Here is a 19,320-nt window from a genome sequence, read left to right as displayed (position 1 = left end):
ATAAGACAACTAAACTCAGTGTTGTGGGATAAGAACATTACGATAAAGACAAAAAAGAGAATATATAACACCCTGACAAGAAGTATCCTGACATATGGGTCCGAAAACTGGACAATAAACAAGAGAAATAGAGGTAGAATAAGAGCAGTAGAAATGGAGTTCCTGAGGAGAAGCTGTAGACTTACAAAAAGAGACAGAATTGAAAACGCAGAGATTAAGCGGAGAATGGGAGTGCAATCAGACATAATCGACTATATAGAGGAGAAGAGACTATCCTGGTACGGCCACGTCAGAAGAGCGGACAGAGGACGCTGGATAAACAAAATCACAGAATGGAGCCCGATTGGAAGAAGAAAGAGAGGAAGACCCCGAAGGTCATTCAGAGATGAAATCGACGAGGCTATGGAGAAAAGAACCCTGCTAGATGGAGACTGGAATGACAGGGAAAATTGGAGAAAACGGTTGAGTGAAGGAAGACAGTGAAAACTGTGGAAATCCTTAGTAGTAGTAGTATTAGGAAATACTGAAAGGGATTTAAAACAAACACTGGAAAGGTGAAGACAAACTCTAGGGGAAATATGTTTAAAACTTAGTAGGATAAAAACAGGGTAGGTATTTGGAATGTTCAGTTAATGACGGAGTTACTACAAATAAAATGATATCTTTGGATAGTAAATGGTAATGGGGCAATAGATGGAGATGTATACAATAAAATTAGGACGGGATGGATCAAGTGAAACGAAGCGAGTGATGTGTTGTGTGACAGAAAGATTTCAATAAAACTGGTACACTCCATACCAGGTACATCTTATAAAAATAACTATACTATACTTATTTCTCCGATAATGGACACTTTTTGCACAAAACCAACTAATTTTTCAAAACACACACGAATTTTGAGTGCTACAGCGTTGCCGCTTTTTACGATATTTATTGGTTCTGACGAAGTAGACGTAAACACGCAAAAAGAATTGAGTACCATATCACAAAAATGTAACAATTCTTGGTGTTACTTCACTTATTTTAGTTATTGTATTTAAATGAAGACATATTCATCACTCAAGCTTAAAATTATAATTTAAAATGTGATAAAACATTAAATAGTCGTTGAATCGAAGTTTTCCGTCAAATCGAGAAGAAAACGAACAAATTGAATCAGTAAACAGTAAAACCATATTTGAAATTCAACGGTCTTATGACTGAGATAAGGTGAGATCCACGGGAGTTTTAGCCAGTCTTCTGGGCGGTACCTGTTACTTCTTGTACTGCTCCCGATCCTCCAGAGGGCATTGGCTGATTGGCCGGGATGTATTGAATATTTCCAGCATTGGCCGTTGCTGGTTTGTCAGGCATGAATCTCACTGAAATAGTAAATGATAAAGAAGAGTGTTCTATAAGCTTTTATACTTAGTGAACATTTTGTATATGACTATGAGGTATAAATGATTTTATCAAGTAAATTAAACATAATTTATTAATGTATGACAGCATGATAACGGTATTGGAAATAACTAAAAAAGTTTCTAGTCTAGTTTTTCGTTATCCTTTCGTTTTCCTCAATACTATCTATTAATTTTTTGATTTATAGTATTGATTTCTTTTTTCATTTGGTATGAATGTTACCGTTTTCAGGTTATAACTTCATTTTCCAGTTTAAATTCTTTTTATTCTGATTAAATTCTCTGAGATGCATAAAATAAAATTAGGACGAGATAGATCATGTGGAACGAAGCGAGTGATGTGTTATGTGACAGATTCCATCAGACCATAAAGCACACCGAATAGTCAGTTTTAATCCAACAGAAGTTGGATTTTGTAAGCACGCAAAGTAAGATTTTTCCACAAAATCTTTCATAAAGTGGATGAATACATATCCAACTGCTGTGCACGATGGCAGATAGACTGATTCAAGCCTTCCTGCATACTGCGCTCTTTTTAGAGTGCGTCAAGGACTTCTACTTCTAAAACTACTTCTTTTAGTATCTGCCATAAGCGTTTCCATTTGACCCTGTCAAACGCTTTGCGATAATCTATAAAACAAATGTATATATATTTAGGGATTCTACAGTATTCACTGCCTTCCCTCGCTCAACCGTTTCCATCTCTCTCTGTTGTTCCATTCTCCATCGTTTAGGCCTCTCTTACTCATGGCGTCATCTACTTCGTTCCTCCAGGATTTTCGGGGTCGTCCTCTTTTCCTCCTTCCTATGGGGCTCTATTCGGTTATTCTCTTTATTCATCTGCTGTCGCTAGTTCTTCTTACATGTCCATACCACTTTAATCTTTTTTGTTCTATATATGTTAGTATGTCTGTTTCTATTGATGTTTTTTGCTTTATTTCGTCATTACTTCTCCTATCCATTCTTGTTACTCTGCAGCATCTTCGCAGGCATTCCATCTCTGTTGCTACTATCTTACTACTGTTTTTCTTGTTTATGATCCAATTTTCAGCCCCGTATGTCATAATACTTCGCACTAATGTTTTATAAATCTGCGTTTTTGTCTTCATATTTAGGTGTCTATCCCACCATACTGAGTTAAGTTGTCGGATTGCTGTTCTTGTTTGTCCTAATCTTTGTGTAATTTCTTCCTCTGTTGTTGCCTTTTTCGTGATTATAAACCCCAGGTATTTGAATTTATCCTTTCCTTTGATTGTTACGTTGTCATCAATCTGTAGATCTTCTATGTCTTCTTCACTTGTAGATAGGTACTCTGTTTTCGCGAGGTTAATATCTAGGCCAGCCTTGGTATATTCTTCTTGTAGTTTCTTCATCATGTAGCTGAGGTCGTCTTGGTCTTGTGCAATCACTACTTGATCGTCTGCAAAGCTTAACGTATATAGGTATTCGTTCCGTACCGGTACTCTCATGTCTTCGCATTTTCTTTTCCATGTAGTCAAGGCTTTTTCTAAGTATATTTTGAATAGGGTTAGAGATGTGGAACAAATGTATAGTTGGATATTGAATTGCTTAGATTTTTCTATTAGTTATTTGATGTTCTGAAAGTATTCTCGAATACCTCTATCTTTGGTAAATCTAGTTGATATGTGATATATGTGTCTTTGCTATATCTTCTCTGTTGGTTCTCAAGGTTCCTGTGTGGTATTTAACGGCCAAGTTCTGGCTTTAAAGTTTCTCAATTTCTTTACATATATTATCATAGTATTGTTGCTTATCAACCTTGCAGAGCTCAATCAGTACATGCGAATTCCAGCAATATTACAAAGACAAATTAGTCTTGGATTCTTCTGATCTTCAAGAGATAACTTTATGATATATTTTGTATAAATATTAAAATATCCCTGCATCAAAATAACGATGAACCACTTGAACCAAGCAACTTAGGAGTATAAAATACTGTTCAATTTATTAAATAAAACAGAATACTTTTTGAAAAAATATATCGAAGAAAATAGATTCTAGAAAAGAGGCATATCAAAAACAAATAAAAATGAAGAATATACTATTATAATCACAAAGAAACTAGTGCTAAACGACTGCACAACCATAAAATTCCCGTTCTATTAAAACAGTATTTTGTAGTACCTCATTTTGTATCATTCTAAAAACTATTTCCACTAAATTAGTATAAATCATATACCAAATTAGTAACCTCTAAATACTCATCCTTAACAGTACAATTTTAACATCGCCCCCTTTATTTAAACGTCACATTCGTATGACGTGTGCTGTCATTTTTTTGTGGTTAATCAGCCTTGCTTCTAACCATAGACATATAATAGAACTAGTCTGCTGAGTGCTACAATCACGACCTATTTATCCAGTCCGACACAAAAAAGTGACGCAAAGAAGTATCTATATCTCTTTCTAACGGGCCGGGTTTATCGACCACGTGAGCTAAATGACAAATGGGAAAGTCACGTCATCTAAGATCAAAATAGCCATGATGATTGCCAACCTCCGTCGCGGAGATGGCACGTAAAGAAGAAAGTCACGTGGTCGATAAAGTCCATCCATTAGAAAGATATGCCAGCTTTGCGTCAGTTTTCTTTCGTAATGAGGCAACGGATATCTATTGCAGCACTCACTCTATTTTTATTATATGTCTATAGTTCTAACCATGTTCTAAACATAGACGTATAATACCTAGATTGCGCGCTATAATTTCAAACCCTTTCCCCCAGTGCGACAGAGAAAAAAGATACGAGTAGTCCTTGTATCTCTTTCTAATAGCCGAGATTTACGGTTTACGTGACCTTCCCACTGGATATTAGAGAGTTTTTGTGCAAGCAAATACGTATACGTAACGTATCTTTTTGACATATAAGCATGCGCATTAATGGTTTAAATAACGTATCTAGATACGTATTACCTAACGTAACGGGCTGGTACGTTACGTTCATACACATCCCTATAGAGCCGAAGGTAACCAAATGCACACCTGAGTAGATAGGCTATGAGGCTTTGAGCACAACCCCTAAAATCGCAGCCCCTAAAATCCTGACAATTTATTAGTTAATCACTAATTCGATGAGGGCAACACCATCGTTATGTTGCGTGCAGAACTTTAACTCTCAATTTAACGTTCATCTTCTTAGATACGTTAGTTCTTTACGTATAGGGAGATACGTTAGGTTAGGTAGTTACAAAAACTCCCTATTGTTTAGTAAGGGTAACCAATTTGACTTTTAGATTAATGTGACGTTTTGCTGTAAATTTTTGTAGGTTAGAATGGTCTTGATTCTAAATAATCTGAATTTTCTATACTATTACCTCATAAGAACTTTTAAAGCCCCTAATAAATAATAAAGACTAGTTTATAGTTTAATTTAAATAAAAATAAGGTAAAATGAAAATTAGTACAATTTTTAAAATTATTTAAACTTTAGTAAGCCATTTTTAGTAAAAAATAAAAAAATGTTTTAAATAGATTTGATCAAAATATCTTTATTATAATAGTACAATCTATTGACAGTAAAATGTCACAATTAGAAAGTGTGCAGCCACCAGCAAGGAATTTTGGTGACATTACCACATATTTCTACTACTGAATAATTTCTATAATAAAGATCATGTGTATTTTAATACAATTTGATATATATTTTAACATTTGGTAGTTCAAATTTGTAATACCACTATTTAACCATAGAAACCCGGAGTTCTCGTAGGTGAATGCCCTGGGCATGTTTTCATTTTTCTTAATTCTTCCAATGTTACTTCTTCAAGGGTACGCCAAAAAAAAATCCAATTTTTGTTGTGTTATATCTGTCTGTCTTTCACTGTTAGAGAAAAATGTGATGAAAAATGACGTGATTGATGTTTTACAAGCAAAAAAAATGTCAATAAAGTTCTCGTGTAAATGTTAAAAGTAACTGCATGCAGAAAAGTTATTAGAAATAGATAACTAGTATACTTCCTCTTCTTCTTAAGATAAATAGCACTGTTGTTGGTCCTGAAACATATGTTTTCTTTAAAAGCAAAAATAATCGATTCACTTTTCCTGGAACTCTTTTGCAAGTCATCAAACTATATCACCATACAAATTTTCATACACCACACTTATATAAACCTTTACTTATGGTGTTTTACATGGTGGTTTACAAATACTTATATACTATATATTTATACTATTAAAAAAATTAGGCAACATTGGTTGTAACATCATAAAACTGAACTGACAAAAGAACTGATCGATGACGTGCAAAGAGATTTGTGGAAAATCTGCTATACCTACCTTTAAGCTTAAAATATAATATGGAATGAAAGATGTACACTTTATGGTGCATTTCGAGTTCATAAAAATTAAGGCTACTTAAAAAATGGTTTTTTAGTTGACGATTGTGTTTTATACTCTTTAAAATCTGTAGGAAGGGAATACGTGATTTAAAGTAACACAAAATAATAGGAAATAAATGTTTTCCCACTTTTTGGTGTGGTATTTGTGAACTATTTAATAGAGCCTTAATTTTTTATTATTCGTACAGTTATTTTCAAAATATACTCTGTATTTTCAAGTATTTGTACATTATTTTTGAAAAAAATATTTATCTTTTTATATAACAGACAATAGTGTAAAAGAAATTAAGACACGGGACAAAATTTAATTGAATATATTAGATGTCAAAGTCAAAGAGTTTTTCAAAGTATTGTCGTCTACTAAAGACGTAAATTAATGCCATAAAAATTTGTAATAAGCTTCTTCTCTGGTACATTTTCACTCATGGCTCAAGTTCTACTTTAGTTTTCTACTTGTGACATTACTATTTATTTTAATAATATCTTATCTGTTTTTTTTTCATGGGAAGTATAAGCTACCCTGAGCAACAGATATATTCAAGAGTGATTTTCTAACTTAGACCACTATCTTGTGGAAGCAAAACTACAAAAAAAAAACAGAAACGGTAAAAAAAATGTGGACTTATTAAACAAATCAACAAAGAAACAAGAATATCTGCACGCTCTACAAATACAATTCAACAAGAATACCAAAACCATTTCTGAAATTGCTCATAAAATTTTCATGAAGAAAAATCAAAAGGAAAAGCGTTTTTTGGTTTTCTAGTATCTGGAATGAGTTTCCAGTTTGAATCCGGGACCCCTCGCAACTAAAGCAATCATATTTTTAGATTATTAAATGGACATACTTTGATGAAAATCCATGAGCTAGAACTGGCTGCGGGTAAGACCGAGGCTATAATTCCCAAGGGATCAAGGAAAAGGGACGGGATAACATTCGAATGTGCAGGAAAGAGAGTGGATCCAAAGAAATGCTTGAGGTATTTAAGGGTTGACTCTGAGTCAAAACGCCGCATTGGGGAGGATCATGTCCAACATCGGAGGGCCCAAAACTGGGAGGAGGAGGGCCCTTCAGTCTGTTGTGCAATCGATCGTCCTCTACGCTGCGCCTGTCTGGAGAACTGCAGTTTTAACAAAGGCTTACAGAAAGCAGCTCACCCGAGCAGACAGGAAGAGTCTATTGAGGGTGGCGTGTGAATACAGAACATTCTCTGCCGGGGCGTTGGGAGTTATCACCGGGTGTATTCCGACGTACGTGCTAGTGAAAAAAAGAGGAAGAACATACGGGAGAAGAAATGAAGACATAGGAACAGACAGGTTTATATAAAGGTAAGTAGCAAGATAGATAAATAACCACCGAGAGTTGTGAGGACAAAAGAAGAAGAAGAAGCTACCTTGAGTGACTCCACTACTGTGATTGTAGTATTAGTATAAATTAATAGTAAATTTAGTAAACCGCAATTTTTTAGCTATATTCAGCAGCTTTAATGATCAAAGTCCATTTTATCTCTTTCCTTATTTCTTGTGAAGATGATAACTGTACTAATAAATCGTATAATGATGGTACCTTAAAGACGTTTTAATGTTAATAATAGAAATGAATAAATAGAGTAGTGCCACATGTTTTATTAATTGAAAATTGGAAATTTCACAATTTTATCAAATTAAAAAAATTTACAACGTAAAACTCATTTCTAAAATCGCCAATTGGTTTATTTTTTATGGGAATTTAATTATAAAGCAATGCGCAATTTTTATTCTATTTACACTTATAAACATTTTCTCCTACATACAAATAATTCGACTAATTTTATAGCTTAGAAAGTTTTTTGGTATCACCTAAATGTGTCGCCAACGATTTCCAGACAGTAAACAAAAAATCGACTACGGGAAAGCTTCTGATCGTGAAAACCATCAAACACTTGTAAGAGTGACAGATAATATATGTCGTGATGTAGCAAAAAACTTTATTAGGGATATATTTCAAGCATAGAGGTATCAAACAGGGATGCGTACCAACCCCTTTGTAGTTAAAATTGTATTCAACATACACACATTTAACTGAAACAGGCAGAGGTGTATCACTCAATAAAGAAATGATGACCAATATTAAGAATATAGGTAAAATGACGAAACGAAGCAATAAAAGACGATATGACAATATTATCCAGTCAGTTGTTTCTTACAGACCAGAAAAATGTTAGGAGTAACGTAAAATTTTGTTTAAATCATTTTAAACCCCCATTTTTGAGTGGATGATTTGTCATCTCTACTCCCCATTTCTTGTATTTATACGTTCTTTTGGAAAACACAACATGGCCAATGGGACCTCAGATATTTTCTTTGATAATTCGTGAAGATACTATGTATAAGCGTAAATAAATGACCATTTCAATACAATTTTGTGGAATGGAAAATTGTGGACGGCAAATTTAGAGACAGTAGATTTTTCTGAACGTAATTTATTACATAGTTATGTACATGTAGCGACTAAGCAGTACCATTTGATGTTAGTGAGTGGTACTGGTACGTCTTTCCACAAAATCAAAATATTTACACTAGCAATCCATCGTTTAAAAACTGAAACTTACTTTTTGGGTTTTTTCGTTAAAAGAAAATTGTTCTAACTTGCCAAGAAGCGATTGAGCTTCCAAATAGTAAAGCTTCTAAGTTTATCTATCAGTTGTCAGCTACACATCAAGATTTAAAGTTTTTCCATCGTCCTGGGGTTGCCGAAGAACATATTTAATATTGGTCATTCGAGCCATATTTTGTAAAGGTTACTGAAGAATCTTCTCATATTTACATGGTTATATACTATAGTATATTTATGTGTGCAGACAAATAAACCTGTTTTGAAGTTATACTTTCTTTGAGGTTTTCCAAGATTCTTTTCGTCGTACTTCAAGATCCTCTAGTTCCAAAAGTTATAACTCATAAAGTCTTATAAATTTTGGACTTTTTTTATCTAAATACTTAAATATTATTAATTCTTAACCATTTTTTCATGTTTAAAATCATATATTCCCTTTACTTATTATTTGTTTTCCAATTTTCTTTTATAGCATCATAAATAGAAGTAGGTATTGTAATGACGTTTCATAGGCGGACTAAAAGACTTATATACTTAAAAATAAAAAGTAAATTGCAGTTTTATCCATACAAATTTCTAGTATATACCTGCTAATATTAACTTAAGAATGAAGTGAAAAAACACATAAAATCTAATAGGGCATACTGCGGGTGTTCATTCAAAGGTTAAATATCTAATAAAATTAAGGTTTTTATTGAGTTAATCTATTAGAACCTGAAATTCAACAAATAACAATAATTTTCAATCTATACACTTTTTATACATGCCTTTGATAACAAGGACATATTCTATAAAATTTAGACATTAACTGATGACTAGAAAGATGGTAAAAGTAGAACAATTCTATTTTGAAAAGTACGATGTTTAAGTTGAGGAAAAATAAGGCAAAACAAACAAAGGAAGCTTAGATTTTTTTTAAAGGAAGTCAGTCCTATTCTGCGCTATTCTCGAGTGTTTTTGGTTAGATGTAAGAATTCATATTAAGGAAGATATGTATACCATGAACTTAATAATAAGCTTAATTTTTCAACTTTAATATGGATAATAATAGTGAAAAATGAAAAGATAGCGAGATACTTACCCAAACAAGGCACGATACATATATATAGAATCAAAGGAACCATACGTATTGAAAAAGGAATCAGGTAGAAAGGTAATTTGGGCTTGTTTGATGAGCGAAACAAGGAACAAAAGACAGATCGATGAGAAACACAGAAATGAACGGAAACTCAGCTAAATACCGTAAAAACATAATGAGGTTTTTGGATACCTCAAAAAATGCTTTAGCATTAAATCTTTAGCATATAAAAGAATTCTTAAGCGTGATAAAGGACGAATAATTATAAGGAAGAATAATAATAACAAACACAATTTTGCTCCAAAGAAAGAACAAGTAAGTAAAGAAGAGGTACAAATTGTTCAAAAAGACCTACAACTTGGAAGTTAGCGAGGAATAAGGAAAAAATATGCAGCAAATATGTCGAGTGGGTAGACCTGGTAAATCATGAAATAAAGAAAAGTATCTGACTTAGTAAGGATATGGCATATCATTAAGATATTTATGAGAATTTCTACGTTCTCATAAAAAACCATATTCTCATAATTATCGGTGTTGATTAAACATTTTTACGAACACCCAGTTGTGACATATAAACATCTACCTTTCAGTTACTAGGTGGTAGTCCTGTTCGTCAAATTACAGATAGGAATTTGCCGAAAATTAGAGAAAACCGACAGCAACGCGGCCCACACGGTTTAAGTAACACTGTTGTCAAACTTAACAATATTTATATATATTTCCCGAAAAGATTATCGAATCAACAATGCAGTGTTTTTCTAGAATGTACATAAACTATTTTAGTAAATAAGTAAAAAAATGACTAACAAGTAGACAACTAGTTTTTTCGTTAGAACCGAGTTGTATGCCGATTTTCTAAGCTTGAATTTCCAATTGAAGCCTAGTAGTACCTTATCGTTTATATTAAAAGAAAAGAATATACTTAGAAGGAAGATTTCTATTAGAACTAAATGATCGCTAAGCATCTACTATTTAGGTGTATTAGTTTCAGTCTTAAAATATTATTGGTAGTTGAAGGAAGTAGGTAACAGTTGTAAAGCTACATAAAATAGTTGTTCAGAGCTAAACTCTAACTAGGATCGGGACAAAAAAGTACTTGAGAGTTATAGTTAGAATTCGTTACTGCTTCAGTTGTCTACTTTTACTTGTCATAGTTTTTGCTGTCTTTCTGTGTTTCGAGATATCTATAGAGAATCTTTGGTAGATATTAAAACATCTTCTGTTAAATTTCAGATTTTTTTTAATGAAACAATATTTTCCTTTGATCTATTTTTCCAAATTCAATTTTTTTCTAGACTACCCAAACCATTTTAATAAATTATTTTTTTACATACTCTGAAAACTGAGCTAGTGAGAGATGTTAAAAATATATGGAATATATATTTCTAAATACTCTCGTCTTCTTATGGAGCCATCTACCGGCGGAGGTTAGCAATCATTACAGCTATAATCGAACCCGCTTTTTGGAATAGCTTTCGTGCGAAGCAAAAATATTCCTATAACCAGTAATAACCAATCATTGATAAAATATCTAGTAGAAATAAGTGTACTGAAGATATGTAATAATAGTAAATACTATGTAATATTGCTATGATCTGCTAATAGTACATACTCATTGGAACTAGCAATAAAGTTATAATTACAAATTGTTTTCTATAATTTCTCTTAAAAGCGGAAATAGCTCCTAGATTCATCGGTTGAATAGGTGAAGTTGTATTGGCGGGTAAGAAATGTATTGTTACATTATTCAGCCTCACGTCAGGTTTATGGACACAACAGTTGTCAACAAAGTAAAAGAACGTTTCTATTTTTTTTTCTGCAATTTTCTTTTCGAAGTCAATAACCTTGTCATGTCAATTCAATGTCACTTCCTTAAATAGGATTGTTATCCTCCAAGCTATTTTTATTGAAACTCTATTTTACGGGCAATGATTTTACGCATTTAAAACACCTTTAAAAGTGGCAATTTATGGCGTCCATCGGAACTAGCACAAACAGCTTTGTCCCTTGCGAAACAAAATGTGCCGTCTGGAGTAGCTCGCTAATAAAGCGCAGTTTCGTCACAATTGTACACATATTACTTATCCATGTATTTGCCGCAGATAAATCGGCATCTTTTGCTTCTTCAACAATTTCTTTGAAGAAAACTTGTGAACGATTTTTCCATCTACAGAACCATCCATTTGTCGCTTTGAAGTTAGCGTAATCCAAATTTTCCTCTATTCAGCTTTTTTTAAATCTGGACCGCTGGGAACATTTTGGGCCCTCTTCTGAGTAAACCACTCGGGCAATACCTGTGCGACGTCTGAAGCTTTCCCACTGCATTCTCGTTTTTGGGTTGATTTTAAATTAGCTCGCCAATCGTTGATGAAACTGACTTGGTTTTTTAAAAGTTTGCTCACCTGAACTTTTTAGCAGTTTTGATTTGACTGCACTTGGGTTGTTTCCATTACATTCATTTTTTTCTTTCGAAGTTTTTCCTTTCTCTTCGAATTTAACAACGCCATAATTCACTTGCAAGCACGTAGGAAGAGGCAACGAAATATGTGCTCAATATAAATATTTAGATAAATGAAGAAATACTTATTACTTCTGGATATTTCAGGTAAGGCTCGAATTAGTGCTTATAATAAATGAAAAAGTTTAAAAATATTTTAAACAAGCTTTTGATAGTGTGAAAAGAGACAAAATGCTGGAAGACCTCCGAAATCTAGGTATACCAAAAAAATATATCCACCTCATAAAAATGACGTTGCAGGGCTCAAAAGCCGCAGTTAGAGTAGATGGAGAACTGTTTCCCCTGTTTGACATGGGGGAGAGACAGGGGGACGCACTTTAAACCATGCTGTTGAACATAATCCTTGAAGCAGTCATCAGAAAAACCAATGTAACCGACCATATTAACACCAAAAAAGTACAAATTACTGCATATGCAGATGATGTCGCCATTATTAATAGAAGCAAGACACAACTAATGGAAACGTTCAAGGAAATTGATCCTGAAGCACAAAAAAGAGGGCTTAAAATAAACGAAACAATCACCAAGTACATGACCATCAAAAGAACACCTGCGATTGAAAATATTATAGTAATAGACAACTATACTATTGAACGTGTGGACGCCTTCACATATCTGGGCACAGAAATCAATCAGAAGAATTCCGAAAGAAGCGAAATTAATGCACGTATTTCCAGTGGAAATCATACATAATATGCTAATAATAGATTGATGACATCGAAATTATTAGACAAAAGAACCAAAATGACTATCTACAGAACTTTGATTAGACCCGTAGTAACCTTTGGTTGTGAAACCTGGGTAATGACGAAAAAAGAGGAAGCACAACTCAGTACATTCGAGAGAAAGATACTGAGAAAAGTATATGGCCCGGTCCAAGAGGAAGATGGCACATGGAGAATGAGGAGAAAGGAGGAGGTTAATGAACTGAATGAAGGGTATGACATTGTAAGATTTGTGAAAAGTCAAAGACTGTCATGGCTGCGACATGTTCAGCGACAAGTAGACATGAAAACGATAAAGAATATGTTACAGTGGAAGCCGGTAGGAAGGCGGAAAAAAGGAAGGCCCAAGACGAAATGGTTGGATGACGTGGAAGACGATCTGAAAACCATGAATATTAGACAATGGAGCAGAAGGGCCCAAGAGAGATCTGAATGGAAGGACATAGCCAGACAGGCAAAGACCCATCCAGGGTTATGATGCCAAAAGAAGAAGAAGAAAAATAAATGAAAAAGTATATATTACTTGACATACCATAATAAACCAGACGTCATTTTAATTTTTAGAAAATTGTACATAAAAAGTTATTCGTTTACCGAAAAGCGATATTATTTTATTAAGACGTACTCTTATATAAAGGGACTGGAAACGTTTCGGGACCTCAAATTTCTATTCTTTAAACCGGGATATTTCTATAACCGGTATTCTAATAAGGGAGTTCGACTGTATTCATTTGGCGCTGCTACAATAAACTACTTAATGGAGATGCAGCCAAATTATTCACTGATCTTTCTTAACTATTAGATTCTTGGTCTTTCTCTCGACCTCTTTTCGTCTCTTTTACCCTGCACGAACAGATGAGTATCATAGCATATATAATAGAGTTATTATAGAGCATTAATAAATTTTTTTAGGAAATTTTATCTTTCGTTTATTTCAGAGCTTTTTGGAAAGCCTTTCTCTTATTGGCGCAGTAGACTAATTAGCTGGTAAGTAAGCAGTTAAATCTTAAACATTTCAAATACTTTTTGTGTCCAGTGGATCTTATTATGTCTGCTTATAGAAGACATTTTGAAGTACGACTATTATTTTTCTATACAAATTCAATTTTTATTTTCGATGTTTTCTAATTAAATTATAAAAATCGTTATTACTAAACGGAAGATAGAATAGATACTCATACTATTGACTATAAAATTCTACGATTTTTTTTATAAACTGAATATTATCTTTGTATTTTCGATAAAATCAATTTCATTTAATTTGAGTTTCTTAAATGTTGATTATACTATATGTCAAAAGCAACATAGAGTAATTTCTCAACTAAACAATTGTATACATCACTTTTATATTTGTTATTTTTAGAATATTGGACGATGCTATAAGTAAGCAGATCATAGATGTACACCAAGGAATTACACTCTTTTGTTCTGGTTCATTTATTGTAATCAGAATAGTTTCTGATCTGTCCAGTCAATACAATTATTGTTCAGTTAATTGTAAACAAATAAAAAGATTTGACATTATTATAGGGTGACCTCTCGCGGAGGGTTTACTTTAGATTGAATCAAAGATTTTTTTTCGTCTTTTGTTTTGATGCGGATGATTAATGGATCGTCTTTACTTTTAGTTCAGTTATAGTCCTCGTCCGCTAATACAGTTCTGTATCATTAGTACGATTACCAGTTATTTAAAAATCGTAAATTCAGGTCAATTTTACATATATTGCTAATTTGATATTAGTAATAGACGAAATAAATAATAAAGGCGGTACTAATAGTATCATCCCACTTTTATAGGAGTACTGTACTATTATTTTAATTCGTTAGTGTAAACACGATGGAACTGGTTGGTTACTAATCGATTTTTAAGTACCTCCTTTTTACTTTTAGACTTGATTTGCCATACTTTGTAAAAAAGGTACAACCTTATGATTCATCATGAGTTTATTGGACGTGAGCATTTTTGAAGGTTTGGCTTTGTTTTTTGGTTTGTTGGTTTTTGTAGCAGTTGAATTTAAAAAGTAATAAATTCTTAGACAGAAGTAATGTATTTAATTTTTACTATCACTTGTCAATTTTAGTATTAATTTGTGAAGTATAAATACGAATAAGTGATAAAGATATATAGAAATACATGATTACATTAAGACACTCATCATCATTCTCTAACAAAAGACTTTTCTGCATGCCATTGCGATACATGTTACACCTCTTCGCAGAACAAGACTATAGCTATTGGTCGCCTATTGGTCAAATTATCTTCTGACAATTGACAACTCTATTTGAACAGAGGGAACAAATTTCAACATGTAGAAACTTGATCATATTATTAGTAGCAGGAGCATAGACCCTACAGTCAATTCTCTTGAAGCGCCGACAATTCATCAGAGACAGAATATGAGAAAGTATAACTATAAACTGTAGCTCAGAATTTTATAAAAATCCATTTCCAGAACAAGGAGTTTTTGTTCCATTCCCTTAGTGATTTGCCAGGTTTCGCAACCATAAAGTACTACGCTTTTAAAACCGTTGTTATATAGCTAGATCTTTTTCTATTTAGTGCGTTAGTAGTATTATTTTTTCCCCTTTATGACCCGTTCCTCGATTTTTTTCAGCTCCTCCTATGCACATGTATTTCGTTTTTGTTAAGTTAACATTTAGTCCCCAATGCTCGTATTCCTGTATTAATCGCTTTGTTACTAATTGCAGGTCTTCCTAAGCCTGTGCGATGAATACTTGATCATCCACGAAATGAAGCGTATATAGGGTTGATTCGTCGTTTAATGGTATAATCATTCCAGAACATGATCTTCTTCATTTCTTCAGTGCCTCACTCAGGTGTTTTTGAAGAGTGTTGGAGATAGACTGCACCATTGTCTTATTCCCTTATTTACCCTAAAATTCTCGAAAAACTGGTTGTTATTCTACATTTTTGATCGAAGATCGTTGTAATACCTTTTTATTGCTTTTAGTAGTTTAATATTAATAGATCACCTTCCCAGTACTTGCCATAGTCTGCATAGGGGTATTGTATCATAAGCTGTCGTCAAGTCCACAAATAATAGATGAGCTGCTCTATCCCTAGCCATTTTTGTTTATTTAATTATTCAATTTCTCTTATAAGTACCACGTTTGTCTTTGCTAGATCATCTGCATATGTGTGTTTGAGGCTGATTAGTGATAATGTTTTCATTCACGAAGTTTACCTTCCTTACTATTGCTTCGAAAATCAGGATGAATAGGATAGAGTTTTCTTTTTTCAGACCCTTGTTTACTTGAATCTCCTTAAAAGTTTTTTGTTTACTGTGATAGTTCTTTAGACTCACAATTAGTATATTTATTAATTTTTGTCCTACTGATTGTATCAAATGCAGTTTTAAAATCCAGGAATAATAATTGTATACGTAATTAATTGTTGATCTTCCTCGTCTAAACCCTTCTTCTTCTTCTACTTCCTTCTTGTATGCAGGCTTTAAAGCCTGTTTCTTCTTCAATATTAGCCTCCCAAATTGTTTAAGTTATCACACCATCTTTTTTTTGATCTACCAATACTTCTTCGTCCATTTGGTGACTTATCTCAAGCTATTCTTACTATCTTATTCTCTACCATTCTACTAATGTGTTCGTTCTGCTTCTGTTTCCGTTTTGTCACCCATCCATTTATGTTTTCTATATTGTATACTTTTCTTATGATTTCGCTTCTCTCCCTATTCAACAGACTTTTCCCTGATATTTGTCGAAGTATTTTCATCTTTGTTGTTTCTAGTAGTCGTCTAGTTTTAGATGTATCAGGTCGTGTCTCAGCCGTGTATGTTAATATAGGTATAATTTCTGCTTTAAAGAGTCTTGTCTTGTCACCCTGTCCGACTCTGCTCTGTACTGATATACACTGTGTTAGTTTTCCATTTATCTTTGCCTGCATTCTATTATGGAAGTAGATGTTTTCGATGGTTTGTATAATATTGATTGGTATGTTTCTTTTAGAGCGGCGCAAGATAGAAGGGGTTAGAAACATAAGGAAGAGGCCTATGTTCAGCAGTGGACTCTTGAGGCTGGATGATGATGATGATGTTTCTTTTATTAAGTATGTAGGCGTACTTGGTGCGACGTTGGTGCGTGTAGGTGTTAGACTTGGATTCGATTGAAAGCCTTGTCAGGTCTATAAAACATAGATATGCTGGTTTATTGTACTCGATGGCCTTTTCTGTGATTTATCTTAGTATAAATACGACGTCTACGCAGGATCTTCCGGATCTAAATCATTGCTGTTCATCTGATAACCCGTCTAAACCCATTCTGGTAAGTAGTATTTAGAGGGGTTATTGTTTTGTAATCCACACTATAATTGCTCTGTTTCATTCGAAAGCAAGCAAGCACCAGAAGTAAACCCAACTTGTAGAGACTGGTATACCCATATTGACGTTCGGGTCTACAATTCCTTTGCACAAGGATTGGTTCGAGTGAATCAGGAACTATCCCTCCGAATCCTAATGCTCCACAGATTATCCTCCACCTCCATAGCATGATAATGCGCTATTGACGCTACGTTACGTCAAAATGCTTACCATATGATCCTGGGTACTAGGATCTCCATATAAAACCTTCCGTCTATCTTATAGGTTGTACTTTGACGTAGCGTACTATGTTTTCTTGTTTATAGAGTGTCTGGAGTTTATGGTTATGTCTTTGACTCCACTCCTCAATTATCTCGTCTCTACAAGGCAGAAAGGTAGTATTTTCCCTTATAATACCAGCGTCCATATCTCGCTTCAATACATTATTTGTGGAGCGAATTATAGTCTTATACACTCTTATTTATGCTGCCCTTGAGTATTGCTTAAAACATTTAATAGTAGATAATGGAACAAACAGCGAGAATCTGTTTTAAGACCTTGAAGATAAGCATTTATGAGTACAATTAACATCAAAATCACAGGTAAGTTATTTCTCAAATGCACAAGCGATTCCTAGTGCATTCTGGTTAAATGCTTGTACCAAAATGACCGTTCAAAATTCGTTTTACAAATTTCAAACTCGCTTAGGACAGTGTCTTTATGTGACGTCTTTTATCGAAACTACAAGATTTTTCAGATTGTAAAAAAACTTTTTTAAAAAATTATTAGATAAATCTCTTAATTGTCTATAAATGTTGTAAAAATGTAAAAGTCTATTCTTTTCTTTTAATTAAACACAAAGAAAAATAACAAAGTGTTCGCTTACTATAGTAATATTAGAAAAAAAAAACAAAATATTTTTCGTACTGTTCACCTAAACTTATATTAATAATGTTTTCGTTAAATACACAATTTTAACATTTTTGACAGTTAGACACTCGTATTTTACCGTGATAATAAAATAATGGTGTTTCCAGAGCCTTATTATTATTGAATTACAATTACTTGGTGAAATACCAGTGTCCATTTATTGAACCTTTAACAACTGATTATATTTTTTTTCAACCAACTTGCCTAATCGTCTATTTCAATCCAACCTATAGATTAAATTACTTTAATATTGATTTTTTGTATTGGTGTGTTGTATTCAATAATTGTAGATTTTCTGTGTTTGCCAATTATTCGAACTGGAAAAGATTAAATTTTTTGTCAATTTGCGATTGTTATTTCAAGAGTACTTACACGGCTATAGGATAGTTCATCGAGTGAAACTCATCGACGAGCAGTTCACACGTCGCCAGTTCATCAACTATATAATTCACGGATGCGTTACGCCGAAAAAAATGTAACAGTTCACTGATAACTACTCTACAGCTTCACAATTGTCGCAGAAAGTTCACAGTCGAGACAATTATTGTTCGAGTAATAAGTTCACAGCTATGACGTTAATCGAAATAGCGATTTAAGCATTTAACATTGAATTATTTCGATAATCCCCAACGTGACGTCCAGGTTAAACCAGTGACGACTAAATTCAAATATATCTTCAACAAATTGAGTAGAGTTAAATTGCGTATTCGGTGAACTGTTCTCTATGAACTTACAGTCTGTGAATTGCATTCGCTGAACTTCCTAGGTAATCTAATCACAACACACATAGGAAAAACTACTTAACTAGTTAAGGAGAAACACCTTATTAGAATAAATCTTATGTATTGACAATCATTTTGTACAACAATAAGAAATCAATACGAGCCTAAATCTTATTAGTTCAGAATATGACGGTGAAAATACTTGACAACCTCTGATTTTTTTTATGTTAAGCAATTTGCATGAAATTTTGACAGTAGTTAAAAATGGATCAAAGATCAAAATCTACCCTATGGCAATATTGTAAGGGTGGTTACCAGCTCATCTCAGGGGTGGAAAAATTTATTAAAAAAGCCATGGTAGCCGCTATAATATTGAATTTTAAGAACTAAAAAAAAATACAGAAGATATTTTACTAAACATTTTGATTTTTTTTATTTCTATGGAATAAAACTTTAACGAGATATAATTGTTTAAAGGTTGCATTCTTATGCGTTGAGCCTTCAAGCTCTTTCAGCGCAACATTTTTTAAAAGGAAGGGTTTAAAAAATTTTGATGTATACTACTTTTAGCTTTTAAAATAAACTAAAAGTGTTATAAATCTTTTAATTTGAAATCTCTTTCGAATCTCTTTGTTTTATAAGCTTCATTTTCTATCCAAACAGT

At 33.2% G+C, this 19,320-nt stretch overlaps 1 protein-coding gene across 4 annotated transcripts in view; it reads right to left on the bottom strand.

Annotated features, from left to right (window-relative positions):
* The window catches only part of nSyb (neuronal Synaptobrevin), a 71,907-nt gene that overhangs the window by 4,437 nt on the left and 48,150 nt on the right, over positions 1 to 19,320 (bottom strand). For 2 of the 4 annotated variants that reach the window (XR_011950414.1, XM_072527622.1), the window contains exon 6: positions 7,370 to 18,251. The exons of 1 other annotated variant lie outside the window; for it this stretch is intronic. Coding sequence is in view for 1 of the 3 variants with exons in the window: in XM_072527621.1 (XP_072383722.1) it covers positions 1,228 to 1,361 (134 nt within the window). In the remaining 2 variants the exon portion in view is untranslated. Of the gene's footprint in view, positions 1 to 1,039; positions 1,362 to 7,369; positions 18,252 to 19,320 lie in introns of those variants that run through there. One more of the 4 variants, XM_072527621.1, reaches the window with a different exon arrangement.

Source organism: Diabrotica undecimpunctata, chromosome 3 (assembly GCF_040954645.1).
Source record: "Diabrotica undecimpunctata isolate CICGRU chromosome 3, icDiaUnde3, whole genome shotgun sequence".
NCBI classification, from domain to species: domain Eukaryota; kingdom Metazoa; phylum Arthropoda; class Insecta; order Coleoptera; family Chrysomelidae; genus Diabrotica; species Diabrotica undecimpunctata.
Note: the sequence above shows the minus strand (reverse complement) of the source record. Positions and strands in the feature narration are given on the sequence as shown.